The 16126-nt window shown below is 36.1% G+C and overlaps 1 protein-coding gene across 1 annotated transcript in view; it reads right to left on the bottom strand.

Moving 5' to 3' along the window:
• Positions 1-16126, bottom strand: part of NKAIN2 (sodium/potassium transporting ATPase interacting 2) — a 560600-nt gene that overhangs the window by 20291 nt on the left and 524183 nt on the right. Inside the window, exon 5 of the mRNA XM_063098355.1 lies at positions 1508-1568. Within this exon, the coding sequence (XP_062954425.1) occupies positions 1508-1568 (61 nt within the window). The remainder of the gene's footprint in view (positions 1-1507; positions 1569-16126) is intronic.

The following is a 16126-nucleotide window of genomic DNA, read 5'->3' as shown; positions in this document are numbered from 1 at the left end:
ATCTGGTTGTGATATCCCTTGGTGCTTTCTCCTCTTTTGCCCAGGACCACATTACTCCATACCAGCTACCCAAAAAACACCTATTCAACTTTTAAGACCAGGCTCGTGTGTCCTTCTCTATGAAACCTTTCCTGATCTCTTTCCTCTCCTTACCCACTATATACTCTACAGAGTTTTATTGTAATTATTTGTTCACAGGTTTGTTTTTCCCTACTAGCTGACAACTTCCTAGAGGTGAAAGACTGGGTATTACTCATCTTAAAAAGCTTCATAGCTGACATAGCAGTTGATAAACTGAGCAGTGATTCACAAATGCTTATTTAGTGAAAGGACCATCATTTTCTTCCACATACAAAACAATATAAAGTATATTCTGTATATTCCTTATTTTACTTTATGTATGAGTATGATTGAAAAAGTGTCTCCTCTAAATTAATCACCTGATAGTGCCTCTTCCTTTCTAGTATGATTGGAAAGTGAAGAAGAAATATACATTCCCCATTGTTTTTTTTTCTTCAAATCATCAGTGGGAAATTTTTACTTTTTCTCCACTGTCTTGAAAACCCAATATTATGAATATTTTTGGAAATCAAGAAAAATTATTCCCGATTCTGATTTTTCTTCAGAGTAAATATAGCTGCATGGGCAATTATCTATGATAGTACCCAGAGAGCATAGAAATACTTTTTTCAGTCCTGCTATTTTATACTTGAGTGGGACAAAGAAGGAACAAAGCCTTCTACCCTCCATGTCTGGAACAGCAGAGGACAGCAAAGCCACTCTGAGACTTTTACACTGTGTACACTCTGGATCAAGCAATAGGACTCAATGCTAAGACTCTGACATAGAGTCATAGCCATTTTTATCAAATTCTGGGAGCAAAAAGGACATATGAACATTTGATTGACTAAAGACAAATTCCCTGACTTATTCTGAAGTCAGTTCTCTTGAGAATTTTAGCAATTATTGCAAATTGTTGACTGTTGAAATTTGTAGTCTTGGGTGAAACTAATTCATTATAAATACCTAATAAATAGCTTATAAAAAGAAAACAGCCAAGTTAACTGCATTTTAAAATCACTTCTATCTCCAGTCTTCCCGCTATATGCCCTCCTAGAAGAGCAATCATTTTTAAAATTTTTTTTGGTGATTTGAGATACATTAGTAAATCATTCAAACTCTTGAAGAATAGAAATCTTTCCCAGAAAGTCTTAAAAATTATAATTAGCTTGCTTGAAGATTCATTGGATTGAAGGTAGAAGAGCAATAGATTTTAAAATGCCTTTCAAGGAAAAGAAAGAAGTATGTTTTCAAAATGGGTGTTTCTCCATTTCTTCAATATGCCGGACACTTTTATGAAAAACATTTTAGCGCGATGTGTACCAAAGGATTATTCCCTGTTTTAATGCTGTGTTGAGGAATGTTGTCCAAGGAAAGGGAAGGCTAGGTAGGAAGTAGTAGAGATGCTTTGAACTTGGAAGAAACAGAATAGAGCTTTAATACTTACAGCTGTCCTCTTCTTCAGTTATACATTTCACAACGTAGCAGGCGTAGATGAACCCTGCCAGCTGAAACAAAACAGAGATGCTTTAGACATCAGGCAAAGGAAACAGAACCGGACCTCACTGGGGAAGTGGCTTTTCAAAGACAGGCAGTTTACAACCAGATTCAGGGTTCCAAAATGATGGATTCATCAGACTGGCTCTTGACTCCAGCGCAGATTCTTGATTCAAGTGACATCACTGTGCCTTATAAATGAATATAATGCCCTGTTTTTCTCTGATCTGCATTTATGTGTAAGACTTGTTCATTGTCAGGCAATCTAAAACAATTATTTTAGGTGCAGAAAAAGAATTATGGCTTCTCTTTAATGGATTAACATTTTTATTTGGGCCAGTCAACTTCTAGTTTACTTTTCATCCACCCAGAGCCTAAGACTCTAAACTTGGACTCCCACTGACCAACAGAAAAATGTTCTAAGGGAAAATTACTAAGGATATTCCAAGGTATGTTTTATGGGCTTTTTGTAAATAAGAACAAAACCCTTATTTACACCTATCAGAGGAACTGGGGCACACTTAAATAAGAGGACATGGTACAGAGTAGCAATAAGGAAAGTCATCACAATGCATGGAATCTGGGATTGCATATGTTACATCGTCCTTTTTGAAACAATCTACAAAAAGGTGCTGTGGTCAGGGAAGTCTTTGCTCACTGAAACTGGTGCCCGTAAAGGAGCACAGCAAAATCATTAGATATCTATCCCCTCAGATTGAGTGGTTTTGAATTTCTTCATATCAGATAATATTTATTTAGTCAAATCATAAGTGCTGGTCAAAGGAAACAAATGAATATAATTTCCTGGGAAGTGAAAAACTTTTTTTTCCTTTTGCAAAAATAATCCAGTTCGAGGGAATTCTTAAAGGTATGTCCTCAGAACAGTGATGAAGATTATTCACGGTGACATTTCAGACAGGCATTGATCTAGCTGAGTCCCGACCCCACATAATAGTGTGGGAAAGGGAACATTAGAAAAGGCTGTATGCTTCAATCAGGAAGCTAAAGCACAGGGGAAAATGAGCCGCTGTAAGAAGCCTAATGAAGTTTCTCAGTAGGCGGCAGATAGTGATCTACTAGAGGAGGGGAGCGAAACATTTTAAGAGGGGACACTAATAGGTATATAATGAGTGCAGAACTGCTTGGAAACAAAGGCCAATTAAAAGAAACTTCAGAAAATGTCTAACTTGGATTTGAGGGAGAAAGTATGTTCTGGCAGATTCTAGCTGTCTCCCAAAGAGAACTGGCATGGGATGAAACAGTGGTCATCCTGGGACAGACGAGAAAGCAGCAGTGACTGTCCAGGAGGAACAGATGGGGAAGAAGACCTACACAACCTATTCTTCAAGGGCTTCTGTTTTTGGATCCTGGATGAAAGAAAATGTGAACCCCGTAATCTCCTACTGCCAAATGTAGTATCTGAACCAGAACACATAATAGATAGCCAAATATGAATACCACTGATGCTAGATTAGCAGAATTAGTTTTCCTTTTTCAAAAAAATCATCAAATCAGCATCTTTCTCTTTGAGTTATATGTTGCTATTGGCAATAAAACAGTGATAGGAAAGACTACTTCCTTATGTAACAATAATCAGGATCACTGTTTTTATGGAACTTACTTTTAGAGCACAGTGTAATAGTCAAAAACTGGTGTCTCTTATTTTGCTTTAGTAAAGATTTTGGTTTGACCAAACAAAAATCACACAGTGATTTGAGCATTTTCATGGGTAATGGAAAAATGGAGACTATACTAACGCTTCTTAATCTTTTATCCACTAGGACCCATGAAAATGTTCTGTTCACTGAGTGACCTAGTCCCATGGGTAGTTTGTCATTGGTGCTTAGATCTGTCTGTGTCTAGGTAAAGAGGTTACATGTTCGTTTAGATCCTTGGGGTACTGCCTATAGCTCCACCTTTTCCTCTATATTAAGTGGAGGCTTAATATAGGTGGCTAAATGATTTATCAGTAGTATATCTCTTTTTTTTTCAGTTTTAAATCCTTGTTGAATTAATTATAAAACAATTTTTTTCCTAATCATGAACTTTTTAAAAAAAATTTTTACTCATCACTTTATTTCTTTGAAGTAAAAATCTAGGTAACAAGCATTGTTAAATTCTGAGATTCAGGGCCAATAAGTTTAACTTCTCATTAAAGTGTCACTAGATTCTAGATTATTAAGTGTACTCTCCCAGAATGCATCTGAGACACTGTATTCTGCTTACCAGTGAGTGATCTTTTAATTGTATTCAGTTACATTCTATAACTATCAGGGGAGCTCCTTTTATATAAAAGTAAATCCTAAAAAAAAAAAACAACAACAACAACAACAAAAAACAAACAAACAAAAAAAACAAAAGTAAATCCTGCTGGATTTCATTACAAAAGCTTGCTGATTAAGAGAACTTTAGCTTTTAAATTGGTCACTTTTAAATACAGATGGAAATTTGTTTCCCCTAAATTAATCAAGATTCATAAACTCTGCAATCTTTCAATTTTTCTATATTAGATAAATTTCTAATTTAATTTAAGTTCCCCAATAGCAATTTCTAAAATTTACCTACAGAAGGGGTTCTAAATAATTTCTAATAATTCTGAATGCCTCCTATAATGTGCAGCTCTGCTAATTGTTATCTGGGCTGCAAAGATGAACTAAACCAAGGTTCTCAACTCTGGCACCACTGACATTTTGGGTTGGGTAATTCCTTTTTGTGAGAGGTGTTTTGTGTTATCCGATATTTAACCAGTAACATCCTATAATCAAAACAGTTGACAAATGAGACAGTCAAAAATGTCTCCAGACTTTGCCCTATGTTTCTTAAATGGCAAAATTGCCGCTGGTTAGAGCCACTTTTTTAGATACAGTCCTAACCTTAAGGAATTTGCAATATTGTAGTAACGATACATTACTTACTTACTGTAGTAACTATACATTAGTATAATGGTAACTTGAAGTAGACTAGGTAAATTGTCAGGAGGAAGGAAGAAAATTGTACATCTACTGAGTGACAAGCAGTAAACTGAATGCTTTCAATGCATTTTTTTCAATGCTCATTAATCCTCACAACAACACTTGGAAGAATGTTGTATGAATTTCTGCAGATGAGAGGTAAAATGGGACTTGCTTTTTTAGGGTGAGATCATCAAGTGAGAAAGGTATGGGTTGTGTTAAGGTAAGAGCCAGTAATTCCATCTGATGAGAGTTTGGGGACGTCACACTAGAGCAAAGGAAATCAAACCTGTGCTGGCAGATTAGGGCCACAATTAGCAGCTTTGAGTGTGTATCAAAATGCAAATCTAACTATGCCATTTTTCTACACGACATGCAAAAGAATAAAATTTTTCATGGAATACAAATCCTTCCTGATGTGATACTTAGCCTCCTTTCTAGCCTCATTTCCCACCACTTGTAGTCAGAATTGATGCCAGCAGTGAGCTCTTGGTAGCTTGCTGATGTTTACCAGGTGGTTTCCCTCCTCTGTTCCTTACCTTATTTCCCTGTTCTGCCAACAAAGAATGCTAAGGCCCTGTACGTCCTCCCTCCCTTCCTGCCCAGCCTTGCACCTTGAGTAATTCTAGCTTATTAAGAATTACTGAATTAATCCTGAATTAAAGTGTTGCTTCTCTTAAGAACTGGCAATCCATTCCCTAGACAGGCTGTAGGTTGTCACTGTTGAGACAGTCCTGGACAGATGGGAGGGCTTTGAGAAGGAGTAAAGAGGGGAAAGGAGAGGTGCAGAGGACATCTTCCAAGAAGAGCTCAGAAAAGAGCTTGAAGATATAGATTATGTTCAGGGAGGAGGAAATTGCCCAATTCAGAAGAGTTTGGGTGAAAAAAGGGGAGTAACAAGGCACAAAGCAGAGAATAGGGACTCATGTTGTTATCGTAGGTCTGAGGACCTACAACTAAAATCATATACTTTTATTTTGTTCCTTATTTAAAGATGGTTGGAATAATAATGGAAGGTACCTGTGGCATTATACTATGCAAACGCACAATTATCCACTTGTGAGAATACAAAATATTCCAGTTGTTTTAGTCTTCAGTATTCAAATCAAAGCTAAGCCCAAATCTCTTTATTTTTATTCATCTTTTCACCTTCCTACATCTAATGTGATTTGTTCATGTCTAATTCACCTGATATGGAGTTACATATCATCTTGATATCATTACTGACTGAAAGGAAATGTTATTTTCTCTCTATAACTGAATCAGATTAAAATTCTTTTTGTATCCGCAAACCAAATTATGATCGTATGTCCCAGGAATTCACTTAGAAGCTAATAGATAGAAGGAAATCAAAACCTCTAGGTAAGTATTTAAAAAGATTCTATTGTAGTAATAGAAAATGTAACCACCATAGCGTTTAAAATATTATGCTTTTGAACTTGTTTCCAGGAAGCTGGAGCAGTGGGAGGGATACTTTTTCCTTTCCTGACCACTAAGTACAACTAAAAACCCTGGACATTATACATATTAGAAACATAAGAAGACTCTGAAAGGTGGAAAGGGAGCAGAACAGCTGAAAGGACATAGCATATTGGTTTGTTTGTTTGGTCTCTTATAGACCAGACTTGGAGCTGAAGACACCCACTACTCAGAAATTCCAAGGGGTACGGATTTTTAAAAAGCTCCAACAAGAGCCTGCTTTTTCTTGCCAAAGGTCCAGAGAAATGCAGCCTAACAAGGCAGGAAATTTTAAGACAATAGTATTTCTTTAGCCAATACCACAGGAAAGAAACCTCAAACCTGTAGCCCCACTCCTCAACCACAGTAGCAAAGAAAAGGGAGCCGAGACACCCCCGCCCCATACCCAGCCATTTGTGTCATCCGAGTTCCAAAAGAAAAGGAGAAAGGAAAGCACACTGAAAAAGAAAAGCGCTTGAAGAAATAATGACAGAAAACTTCCTAAATTTGACAAAAGACATAAACTTATAAATTCAAGAAACTGAATGAATCCCAAACAGGGTAAACCTAAAGCAGTTCACACCAAGATACATGATAGTCAAACTCTGGAAAACCCAAAACAAAAACCTTGAAAGTGGAAACAGGAAATGTTTATGTAGTAGCCACTCTGGGAAACAGTTTGGAGTCATACGACTCCCATATGACCCAGCAATTGTACTCCTAGGTATTTATCTCAGAAAAATAAAGACATGTTCATATAAAAACCTGTACACTAATGTTCATAGCAACTTTACTCATAATAACCAAAAATTGGGCACAACCCGGATGTCCTTCAGTGGGTAAATAGTTGAACAGTAGTACCTGCATACCACAACATACTACTCAGCAATAAGAAGGGACTGTTGATACATGCAACATTCAACAATCTTTTTTGATGGGGGGTGGAGGAGAGGGGTAGCAAAGCCTATGTTTTTTAAATCTGCAATTATCTCATATTCTAAATAAATTAGTTCCATGTTTCATTAAATTAAATAATGCATTTTTTTTCTGAATTCATAATTCATAGACTCAAAGCCCATGATTTTTGTAATAGGAATTTGGACAGAGGGATATTAGGCACTCACAAAGCATAATTTTAAGTTACAGATGATTTTCACTTGCTCTTTTTCATCTTATTCCATTTACATAATTTGAGATAGCTTCAGCAAATGATTCTACTGTGATTATATCAGTATTATTAATGAAGGTCTTTATATGAAATATTTTATTATGTAGGCTGGTGTATCATCTCTGTTGTCCACCAGATGATTCTTATCCCATGCTATTCCACTGGCTGGACGACTTTGGAGCATGTTGCAAATTTTCTTTGGTGCAAATAATTCAAGTGCAGTTATCATCCTACAATAACTTATGGAGGATTGCCTCTGGGACTATTGTGAATGTTCACAGCCTACTGGGTCAGAAAAGCTTTTCAGAGGATCAGAAACATATCTCAACACCAGCCTTTAGGTATTGTGCCGCATCATCAAGCACGACGTATTAAACAATTTTTAAAAGATTAAATAAAAGTAGATGTACATGCAAACTTGTATTATCTACCTAGGGTTGCGAAATGAACTGCATCAAATGCCAGCACTGGCTTAACCAATCATTATAACTTGGTCTCTAAAGACTGGTAGTAAGTCCAAACTTACCAAAAAGTTACCGTAGTTCAAATGAGTCTAATGTATTAGTAAAGTGGGCAGAGCAGAAGATATTCAGGCAGGGTGAAACACAGCTAATAAAATTCAAATGTCATCATGGTTAATACCTCTCTAAGAGTTTAAATATCAAATTAGTTTTAAAACTGTATTGAGAGCAGTATTTCAACCATTCTATACATGTGCCATTTGGGAGGTGATCAAAACAATAGCTAATCTAGTGCAAAAGAACTGCCACATAATGCCTTTTTAGAGTTAGGAGCCATAAGGGAGTCCTCAACCAAAACTATTCATTGAAAATAATTGGGAAATGCAGCAAGGAACTTGTCAACACCACCGTACTATCTTAATAGTAAAACTTAGCTTAAGATAGTATGTTTGTAATGTACAGTAGGGACCCAATTTATCATAATAAATCATTTAAAGTAGAAAAGACAATTTAAAAATGTTCTGTAAAACATAAACAATCAATACCATCCTGCAGAATTCATGAACAAAATTGGTACATAATTCCTTTGGGAGCAAATGGTATAAGTAACATCATTTTTGGTCAAAGATAATAGGGAACCTATAGCAAAATTAACTGTACAAAAACTAAGGCATTTGCAAAAATGAATTAGCCCATGTCAGAGATTCCAACATTAATAGATAAGGCTGAAATGATCAGTGTATTTCATTGAAGAGAGTGTGCTTTACCACTGATGACAATGGGAATACACACGGGATTCCTCTAAAGACACTAGGAGAGCAGATTATTTTGTATTAGGATATTAGCTGTAGAAATACATGGCATTAAATATGTGCCTTTGAAAAAATAAAGGTGCTAAAACTATATTAACATTTTTTTTTTCCAGAGGTACAACTTTAAGTGAAACAAGTCAGGCACAGAAAGAGAAATACCACATGTTCTCACTTGTTTGTGGGAGCTAAAAATAAATAAATAAACACACAAACAAATAAAGGGTGGGGCGCAGGGAAGAAGACAACAATCAGAACAATTCCTTGAACTTTTTAAGACAAGTGAACAGATATGGTGTAGGTGGGGGAGGGGAAATGGGAGGAGGGAAGAGGAATGGGTAAAAGGTCATGAAAATCAACTATAATGTATATTGAGAAGTTAAAATAAAAAAATAAAGAAAATAAGGAAAATGTAGAATATGTAATGCACCTGGAACTTCAGCACATATTACACCACGTTTCAAGAAATTGTAAATGAGATGACATCACGAGAATACAATCTAGAGACTATACACTAGATAGAGACCCGGTTCAAGACCTAGATTCTGAAAAGAGCAATGACGAAGAGATCAATTTTGAACTGGAAGGCAGGTTCAATGGGCCGTCTTCAGATGTCTCACCTTAAGTCCTTTTCTGTATGACATTTAAAAATTTTTGAGACGAGACAATAATCTGATGACCAAATTTTCTAATCATATGGCAGATGCCTGAACAAATAATGTGGTCTTTGGCATCTGAAGAGAATTACTGTATTTAGAACAAGGGAGGTGAAGAGCCCCACTTCTGAACTTGCCAATCAGAACCTGCAGGAATGTGTTCAGTGCTAGCACCGCAGCTCAGGAGAGACACCGACAGGATTGCACCACACTGTGAAGGGAGATGGAGGGATGCAGCACTGTGAGTGAAGTGAAGTTCCCTGCTCACAGCATGTTCTCAGCAAGCAGTGGGATGATGATGATGATGATGATGACGATGACAAAGAAGATCCCCCTATGCAATTTGATGGCTGACTGCTTCCAGGGAACACCATGGAAAACCAGATGACCTCTGTGATCACTTCACCTCAGAGACATGAAAAATAAGTAAAAAGTAAATTATCATTGTTTACTAATAAAAATTTGTAAATCACAACTCCAATCAGACATCTTCTATGCAAATAAACAAACCAGCATCTGTTAAAGGAAAAAGTAGCACCCTCCTCCATGACAGATCAGTAAATATCTTGTTACAGTAACTGTGATGAAATATAGTGAGGCATTTTATATTTTGGGGATAGTGAATAAGATGTTAATTTTGGTCTCTAAGATTCTGTGTTGTCCACATCTGTGGGGAAATCTGGGGTCATCTAGGAAAACTAGAATGATATAGATATATACATGAGGGCATAAGGCCTTTGTGCAGGCAGAAGTTGTTCCTTACAATTTCATCTGAGGACACTAAATAGGCTAGGCGCCCCACTCCCCCACTCCGCTCCCAGAAACCTTTCTGGAATTGACCAATTGTCATCCTCTGGATTAGAACTTGACTTCCAGTTAAGTATTTGTTCACAGAAACAGGGCTGAGTGAAGAAATGCAGCTGGGAACTACAACTCTCATTAGACAAACTCCAAGTCTCACCTCAAACCTCCTTGCTGGCTCTGTGAGTGTTCTGGCATGGCCAGCTGGGAAGTCCCCATGGCTTGAAAGCACATGCCATCCTCTGATAGCCCAGTATTCTTGGTACAGGCTGATAGGTTATGTGGTGGGATGTAAGAAAGCATTAATGTCACCCAACTTTGATGAACCTTTATGTGACATTTCTTCTTTTGTCAACATAATGAGTGCCAAAAGAGGTATTAAATGACAAACTTACAATTATCAAAAACAATGTATTATTTAACATTATGTAAAAATGATATCAGCAAGAATAGTGCTCTCATTGCACTAAAAAAAACCTAAATAAAAAATAAACATCAGGACATACTAGGGGGAGAGAAAAGTTGCTTTAAAATGTTATAGGAAACTCAGATGTATTATTATGGTTTTGAAAATATAGTTAGGTAGAAACCTAAGAGCAATTGGTCCCTTTCCCATGACATCTGAGGGGATAAGCATAATGCTTATGAAATGGTATTTTATATGGCTTTCAGTGAAGCTTCCTGCTGCAGCAAAGCCCTTGCTGCAATATGTGGCAGAGGAAGACAAATGGGAGCATAGATATTAGCAGAAAAAGAAGCCCCAAGGGGAATAAGATATGGATTGGGGAAGACACAAATTTGAAGACAGTTTTTTCCCAAAGCAGTTTTGAAAGGCACAAAACTGAATTGGAGTGTCACTTAAAAGGTCCATCAACTCTATCCATGTGTAGCAGTACAATCCAGTTGGACTGAAAAACTCTGGAGTCAGAACTTGACTATGATTGGTGTTCTTTGCTGACACTTTCATCCTTTCCATCTGAGTTACCTTATTTTCGACATAAATCTTAGATCATAATCAACAAGACTGTGAAAGAAACTGTGTCAAATACCTCACAAAGAAGGAATTTCATTAATTACTAGTAACATGATTATTATCACTTGGGAATAGATAAACTAGGAAAAGCTGCAACTGTATTTTTGTATTTTACTTTTTCAGTGCTTCAACTTAACAATCAACCAATCACCTAACCAATCCCTCACATCCTGGGTACATTTGGGACTGAGGAAAGGAAAAGCCAGTGATTAATATTCAAAATAATAGCTGGTATTGTTGGAGTGATCACTATGTCCTGGGCATGTGCTAGCATCGTTATAGCTATTGTCCTATCTATTCTTTCCAAAATTAAGGAGAGAGTTTCTATTATTGTCCATGATTTATAAATGAAAAAATGGAGACTTTAAATAATAAGTGATGTCCCAAGATTAAGAGATAAGGAGGACTTGAACCCACGTGTACAGACCCTATGCTTTTCATTCTTACACAGTATTGTTAACTTACCCAACTGGTGCAACTCACAATACTCTCAAGCAAAGAAAACATAAGATTCCAAAAATCAGAGTGAATTCACATTGGTTAAAAAAAAAAAAAAGAGCTAAAATTAAGTTTACCTAATTTCCACGTTAGAGATTTGGATTCAGAGAATAACACTGAGATTTGGATTAGCAGAACTTGGAAATCAACAAGAAACAAACTGGCTCAGCTACCAGACAAACCACAGAGGAGTTTAATGCTACTTGTGGGAAACCTGGAGCATGTAGGAGAACAAAAGTCTCCTCCCTCTCATTTAATTACCATTTCAGTTCTCTTTTAGGGGTTTCAACTCATCACGATTTTACAGTCCTCCTCTGAATTGTTTATACATTCTTCTACACACCAGAATGGGCTTCTTATATTAGCAATATGTTGGTGAGCCACTAATTACCTTCAGCTTATACTGCTGCTGAGCAAAGTGAGCCTCACATTAGGTGGATAGTCGTATGGGTGGTACGGTTCTAAGAGCCCTACAATCTAATCAAGTGGCTTTCGCTTGATTGTAAGATAAAGAATCGATAGCAAAATATTCAAGGACCCTCATGATTTGGCTGAACCTGGCCTTCCAGCCCCAACACTTGTGGCTCCCCTATACTCTACCATAATAAATCTCTGGCTGATCCCCCAATATCCATGCCATACTGTTTGATACCTTTATGTTTTTGAATATCTAACAAACAAAATTCAGCCCTATACAGTGAGTGTCTACATGAAGCATAGGCTACTTCAAAACTTCTCAGGGAAGTATTTCCTAAATGCAGAAATCCACAGAGAAGTATTTATCACTCTGCACTCATGAAACACCCCGTTCAGTACCTAAATTATAAAACAATTCATTTTATCATAATTCATTTTTGCATATTAGTTCTTAAACTGGGCTATGAGCATTCTTGAGTCCTTAAGAATGTTTCTATTATCCCAGAAAGTTCTCACTTGACCTTTCTTGTCCCCATATCCCCAATACCCACATAGTCCACCAGGCAAGCACTGTCCTGATTTTGATAACTATGGAATACTTTTGCTGGGTGTTGAACTTCATACAAATAGAATCTTACCGCTTTGTGTCTGGCTTCTTTGGAGCCTACTTTTGACATTAATCCAAGATATTGCATGTATCAGTAATTCATTGTTTTATTTTCAACTGGCATTCCATAATACACATATCAGTTAACTTTTGCTACATAACAAACCACACCAAAATTTAGTGACTTGAAACAACAACCATTCAGTTTTGCTTTTTGTTCTGTGGGTCCACAATTTGTGTTGAGTTCAGCTGGGTGGCTCTTTTGCTAGACTTGGTTGAGTTCACTCATGTATCTGTGCTTGACTGTGGATCATTTAGGCAGCACTTTTTCTGGGAGTTGGCTTGTTGCTGGCTGATTGTTTGTCCTTGTCAGGACAAATGGACCACATGCTTGTGGTCTTACATATCGAATCACCTATCAGGACAATCTGGGCTTATTTACATTGATGTGGCAGGTCCAAAGAACAGTAATAGCAGGCCGCACTTTTCAAGTCTTTGTTTGCATTATATTTGCTATCATCCCAATGTCAAAATCAATTGGGGGCCATTATGGCAAAACTACCCCATCATTCCACAATTTATATATTTATTTATCTGTTGAAGGACATTAGGATTGCCTTCAGGTTTGAGCTACTTATGAATAGAGCTGCTCTAAACTTTTTTACAAATCCTTTTGTGAATATATATTTTCATTTCTTTTAAAGAAATACCTGCTAGTGAAATTGCTGGATCATAAAGTAAGATCCTGGCGGGATGGAAATGAGCTGGACCTCTTGAAATAATTAGCAGAGAACATAGCCAGTGGATTCTTCAAGAATGTAGATTGCTACTGTCCAAATTTAGTTTTATTTTTAATTATTTTGTTATGTTTGTACAATATAATAACCTTCCCAACACATCATTATACCCTAAACTTTAGTAACGTTTTACTATGCACAATGTCTTCTATGAGTAGGACTTTGGAAAATTGAAGGAATCAAGATGACACCGTACAAAGATGAAATGTGGAGAGATCACTGAGAATTCATTTGAAAGAGTAGAGTTAAGGATGTCAAGAAAGCCCCAGGAATTCTCAGCGTCACTGCAGAATACATTATGTATGGGATGGGAGTCTGTACTATTTTTTAACCTCAAAGAACAAGTCAATCTCAGTTAGATAGAAGGCTTTTGCTGGCAAATGAATAAAAATAATGCCTAACACTTGGTAGACTCTCAAGGATTCACTAGTTCCTATTTCTGGTTAGCTCCAATCTTGTATCCTGGACTTTAAATAATTATGCTTTAGGATTTCATGATTAAATCATAACAGGAAGATGTGTCTCATCTAGTTTATAGGTCTAATATGAAGAGAAATGAAATCATAACTATGAATGTACATTGAGCTCCTAGGAGAAACAACAAACATACTCATTCTCCTTACCTGTAAATGTTCATCAGATTCAGACTCTACTCAGGCATCCCCACAAAAAGGAAGGCAATTTTTAATTTATTTTTGCCCTTAGTATGTACTCATTGGCTCAAGAGGTTCCTGGTTGTTGTTGTTTTTCTCTTTAAATGTGCAGAGATTGAAAACCTTTAGCTAATTTAGAAATTTGTATGGGGACACTTTCTAAAAGAGAAGTTTAAACATGGGGGTTGGAATTGTTTCTCTTACCCCTCAAGTTTTAAGTCTTTTGAAAGATATTTACTTATTCTTTATTAGTAAATATTGTTCATATTTCTGAACTTTAATTTTTCTTATATTTATGTCAAATGAATTCTATCCAGATTATCAGTTCTTATCTTCTCCCTTTAATCATTAAATCATTAAAGTTTTCTCATTATACACTTGTCAAAAAATATCGAGAGTACAACATTGACGATTCCATTTAAAAAATAGAAGAGAAAGAGAAAAAAATATAAAGAATAGGATTTGGTTATTTGTAGACATATGAAAAAAAAGGGACTGCTGAGAAAGACCCCCTATACAGAGTTTTTTTTTTTTTTTAAAGCATTATTTAAAAATTGCACTCAAGATGCTAAGAATCATATTCCCATTCTTTTTACTCAGCATATTAGCATCTCCATTGACTTGTAGTTTTGGGGGAAATATGTTTTCCATTCCATTATATATTTTTATTGCATTTGAAAAAATACAAAGGAACATGCTCTTTGTAACAACAGCATCAGAACACAGAGGGAGAGAAAGCTGTCTGAATTTTTTCTTGCTTTTAAAGATGCTGTCATTATCAGTTGTTCTCCCAGAAAAGTGAGGCTTGATGACAATCCATCTCTCACTTTGCCTTAATGACTTCAAAATATTTGAAACCTCATTACTAAATATTGTGTGTGTGTATGTGTGTGCATGCATAATAAAGCAAGAAATACTGAGGAAGAGATGACATTCTGCTGATTTTTATGATCTTTTATGAAGGTTGGCTGGGTTCATCTAAAATTAGCCCCAGTCTGCTTTTGCAGACCAATTTTTAAAATTTAGATAGTTTGAGAGTTTTTTGGTTTTTTTTGTATCTCACTTCTCCCCTCCCCTCCACAAGTCCCCATGCTTTCCATATAGAATTTGTTTGTGACTAAGTGTGATTTCTTCTAAATTCCTTTCTAAAGCTAAATCATACAGCTATGATTCCCAACTACTTGTAACTTCACTATTCCAGGTCATATACCACATTCAAACTTTGCAGCATCCTCAAAAGCAGGTAGGCTTTGCTGTTCCTCATCTCTGATGAATACATTTAATATGAGATTATTAGTGAATAATTAACATTTATATAGTAACCATTGTGTGCCAGGCACTGTTCATACATAAACTGTTTTACTCCTCACAATCGCTTTATAATTAAAGCTCAAAAATAGGTATAATTATTATAATCTCATTAGAAATGAGAAATTTGGCACATGGAGAAGTTAAAAGTCTTCTCTAAAGTCACCTGCTAACAAGTAATGGAGCTGGGTTCAAACCCAGGCTGGCTGATTCCAGCCCTGGATGCAAAAGGCTGCCTCCTCCCTGGCATTATAACTCTTTAGAATATCCACCTCATGGATTATAATTTCTCCCTTGAAGTGCAGCTGGTTAAGGAAGTAAGCATAACTTTCCTTCTAAGCCTTCACATTATTTATTTATTAAAAACCAAAATTATAGAATAAATTCTTTTATATTTAAATCTTTAGGAAAGACTAAAAAAAAAAAACTGACCATATGACAGTATATTTCTATGATTATATTTTATTTTGCAGAGGTAAACATTTCAGGCTTACCTATTTCTATTTATTAGTGAAAAATTAATGGAATGCCTAAGCCTTTAACCTAAATTGCATATCTACAAGTACAGTGAAATAAACTACGACTGAGATGAAATACAGAAACATGCAGTAAAAAAAATGGGAACATTTAATTTCACTAAAGGTAAAGTAATTGAGAAATGACTACTTGTCACAAAAATAAATGAATGATTGACAATCTAGAGTGCCTATAATTTGAAGCTTGATGCTCTGGCTATTGTTGAAGACACTAAAAAAAAAAAAAAAAAAAAAAAAAAATAGAAACCACAGTTTTATCTCTTAGAAAATACAGTAAAATGGAAAGATGTGATAAAATTAGGATGCACAATAACATAGTTCAGGCTATGCAAAAGTAGAAGTGTAGAGGAATTCAAGGCTTAGCAAAATAAAATGCAGAGCCTCGTCCTCGGGAGCTTTAGCTATTTGGAAGCAAG

This window comes from Cynocephalus volans, chromosome 5, assembly GCF_027409185.1.
Source record: "Cynocephalus volans isolate mCynVol1 chromosome 5, mCynVol1.pri, whole genome shotgun sequence".
Lineage (NCBI taxonomy): Eukaryota > Metazoa > Chordata > Mammalia > Dermoptera > Cynocephalidae > Cynocephalus > Cynocephalus volans.
Note: the sequence above shows the minus strand (reverse complement) of the source record. Positions and strands in the feature narration are given on the sequence as shown.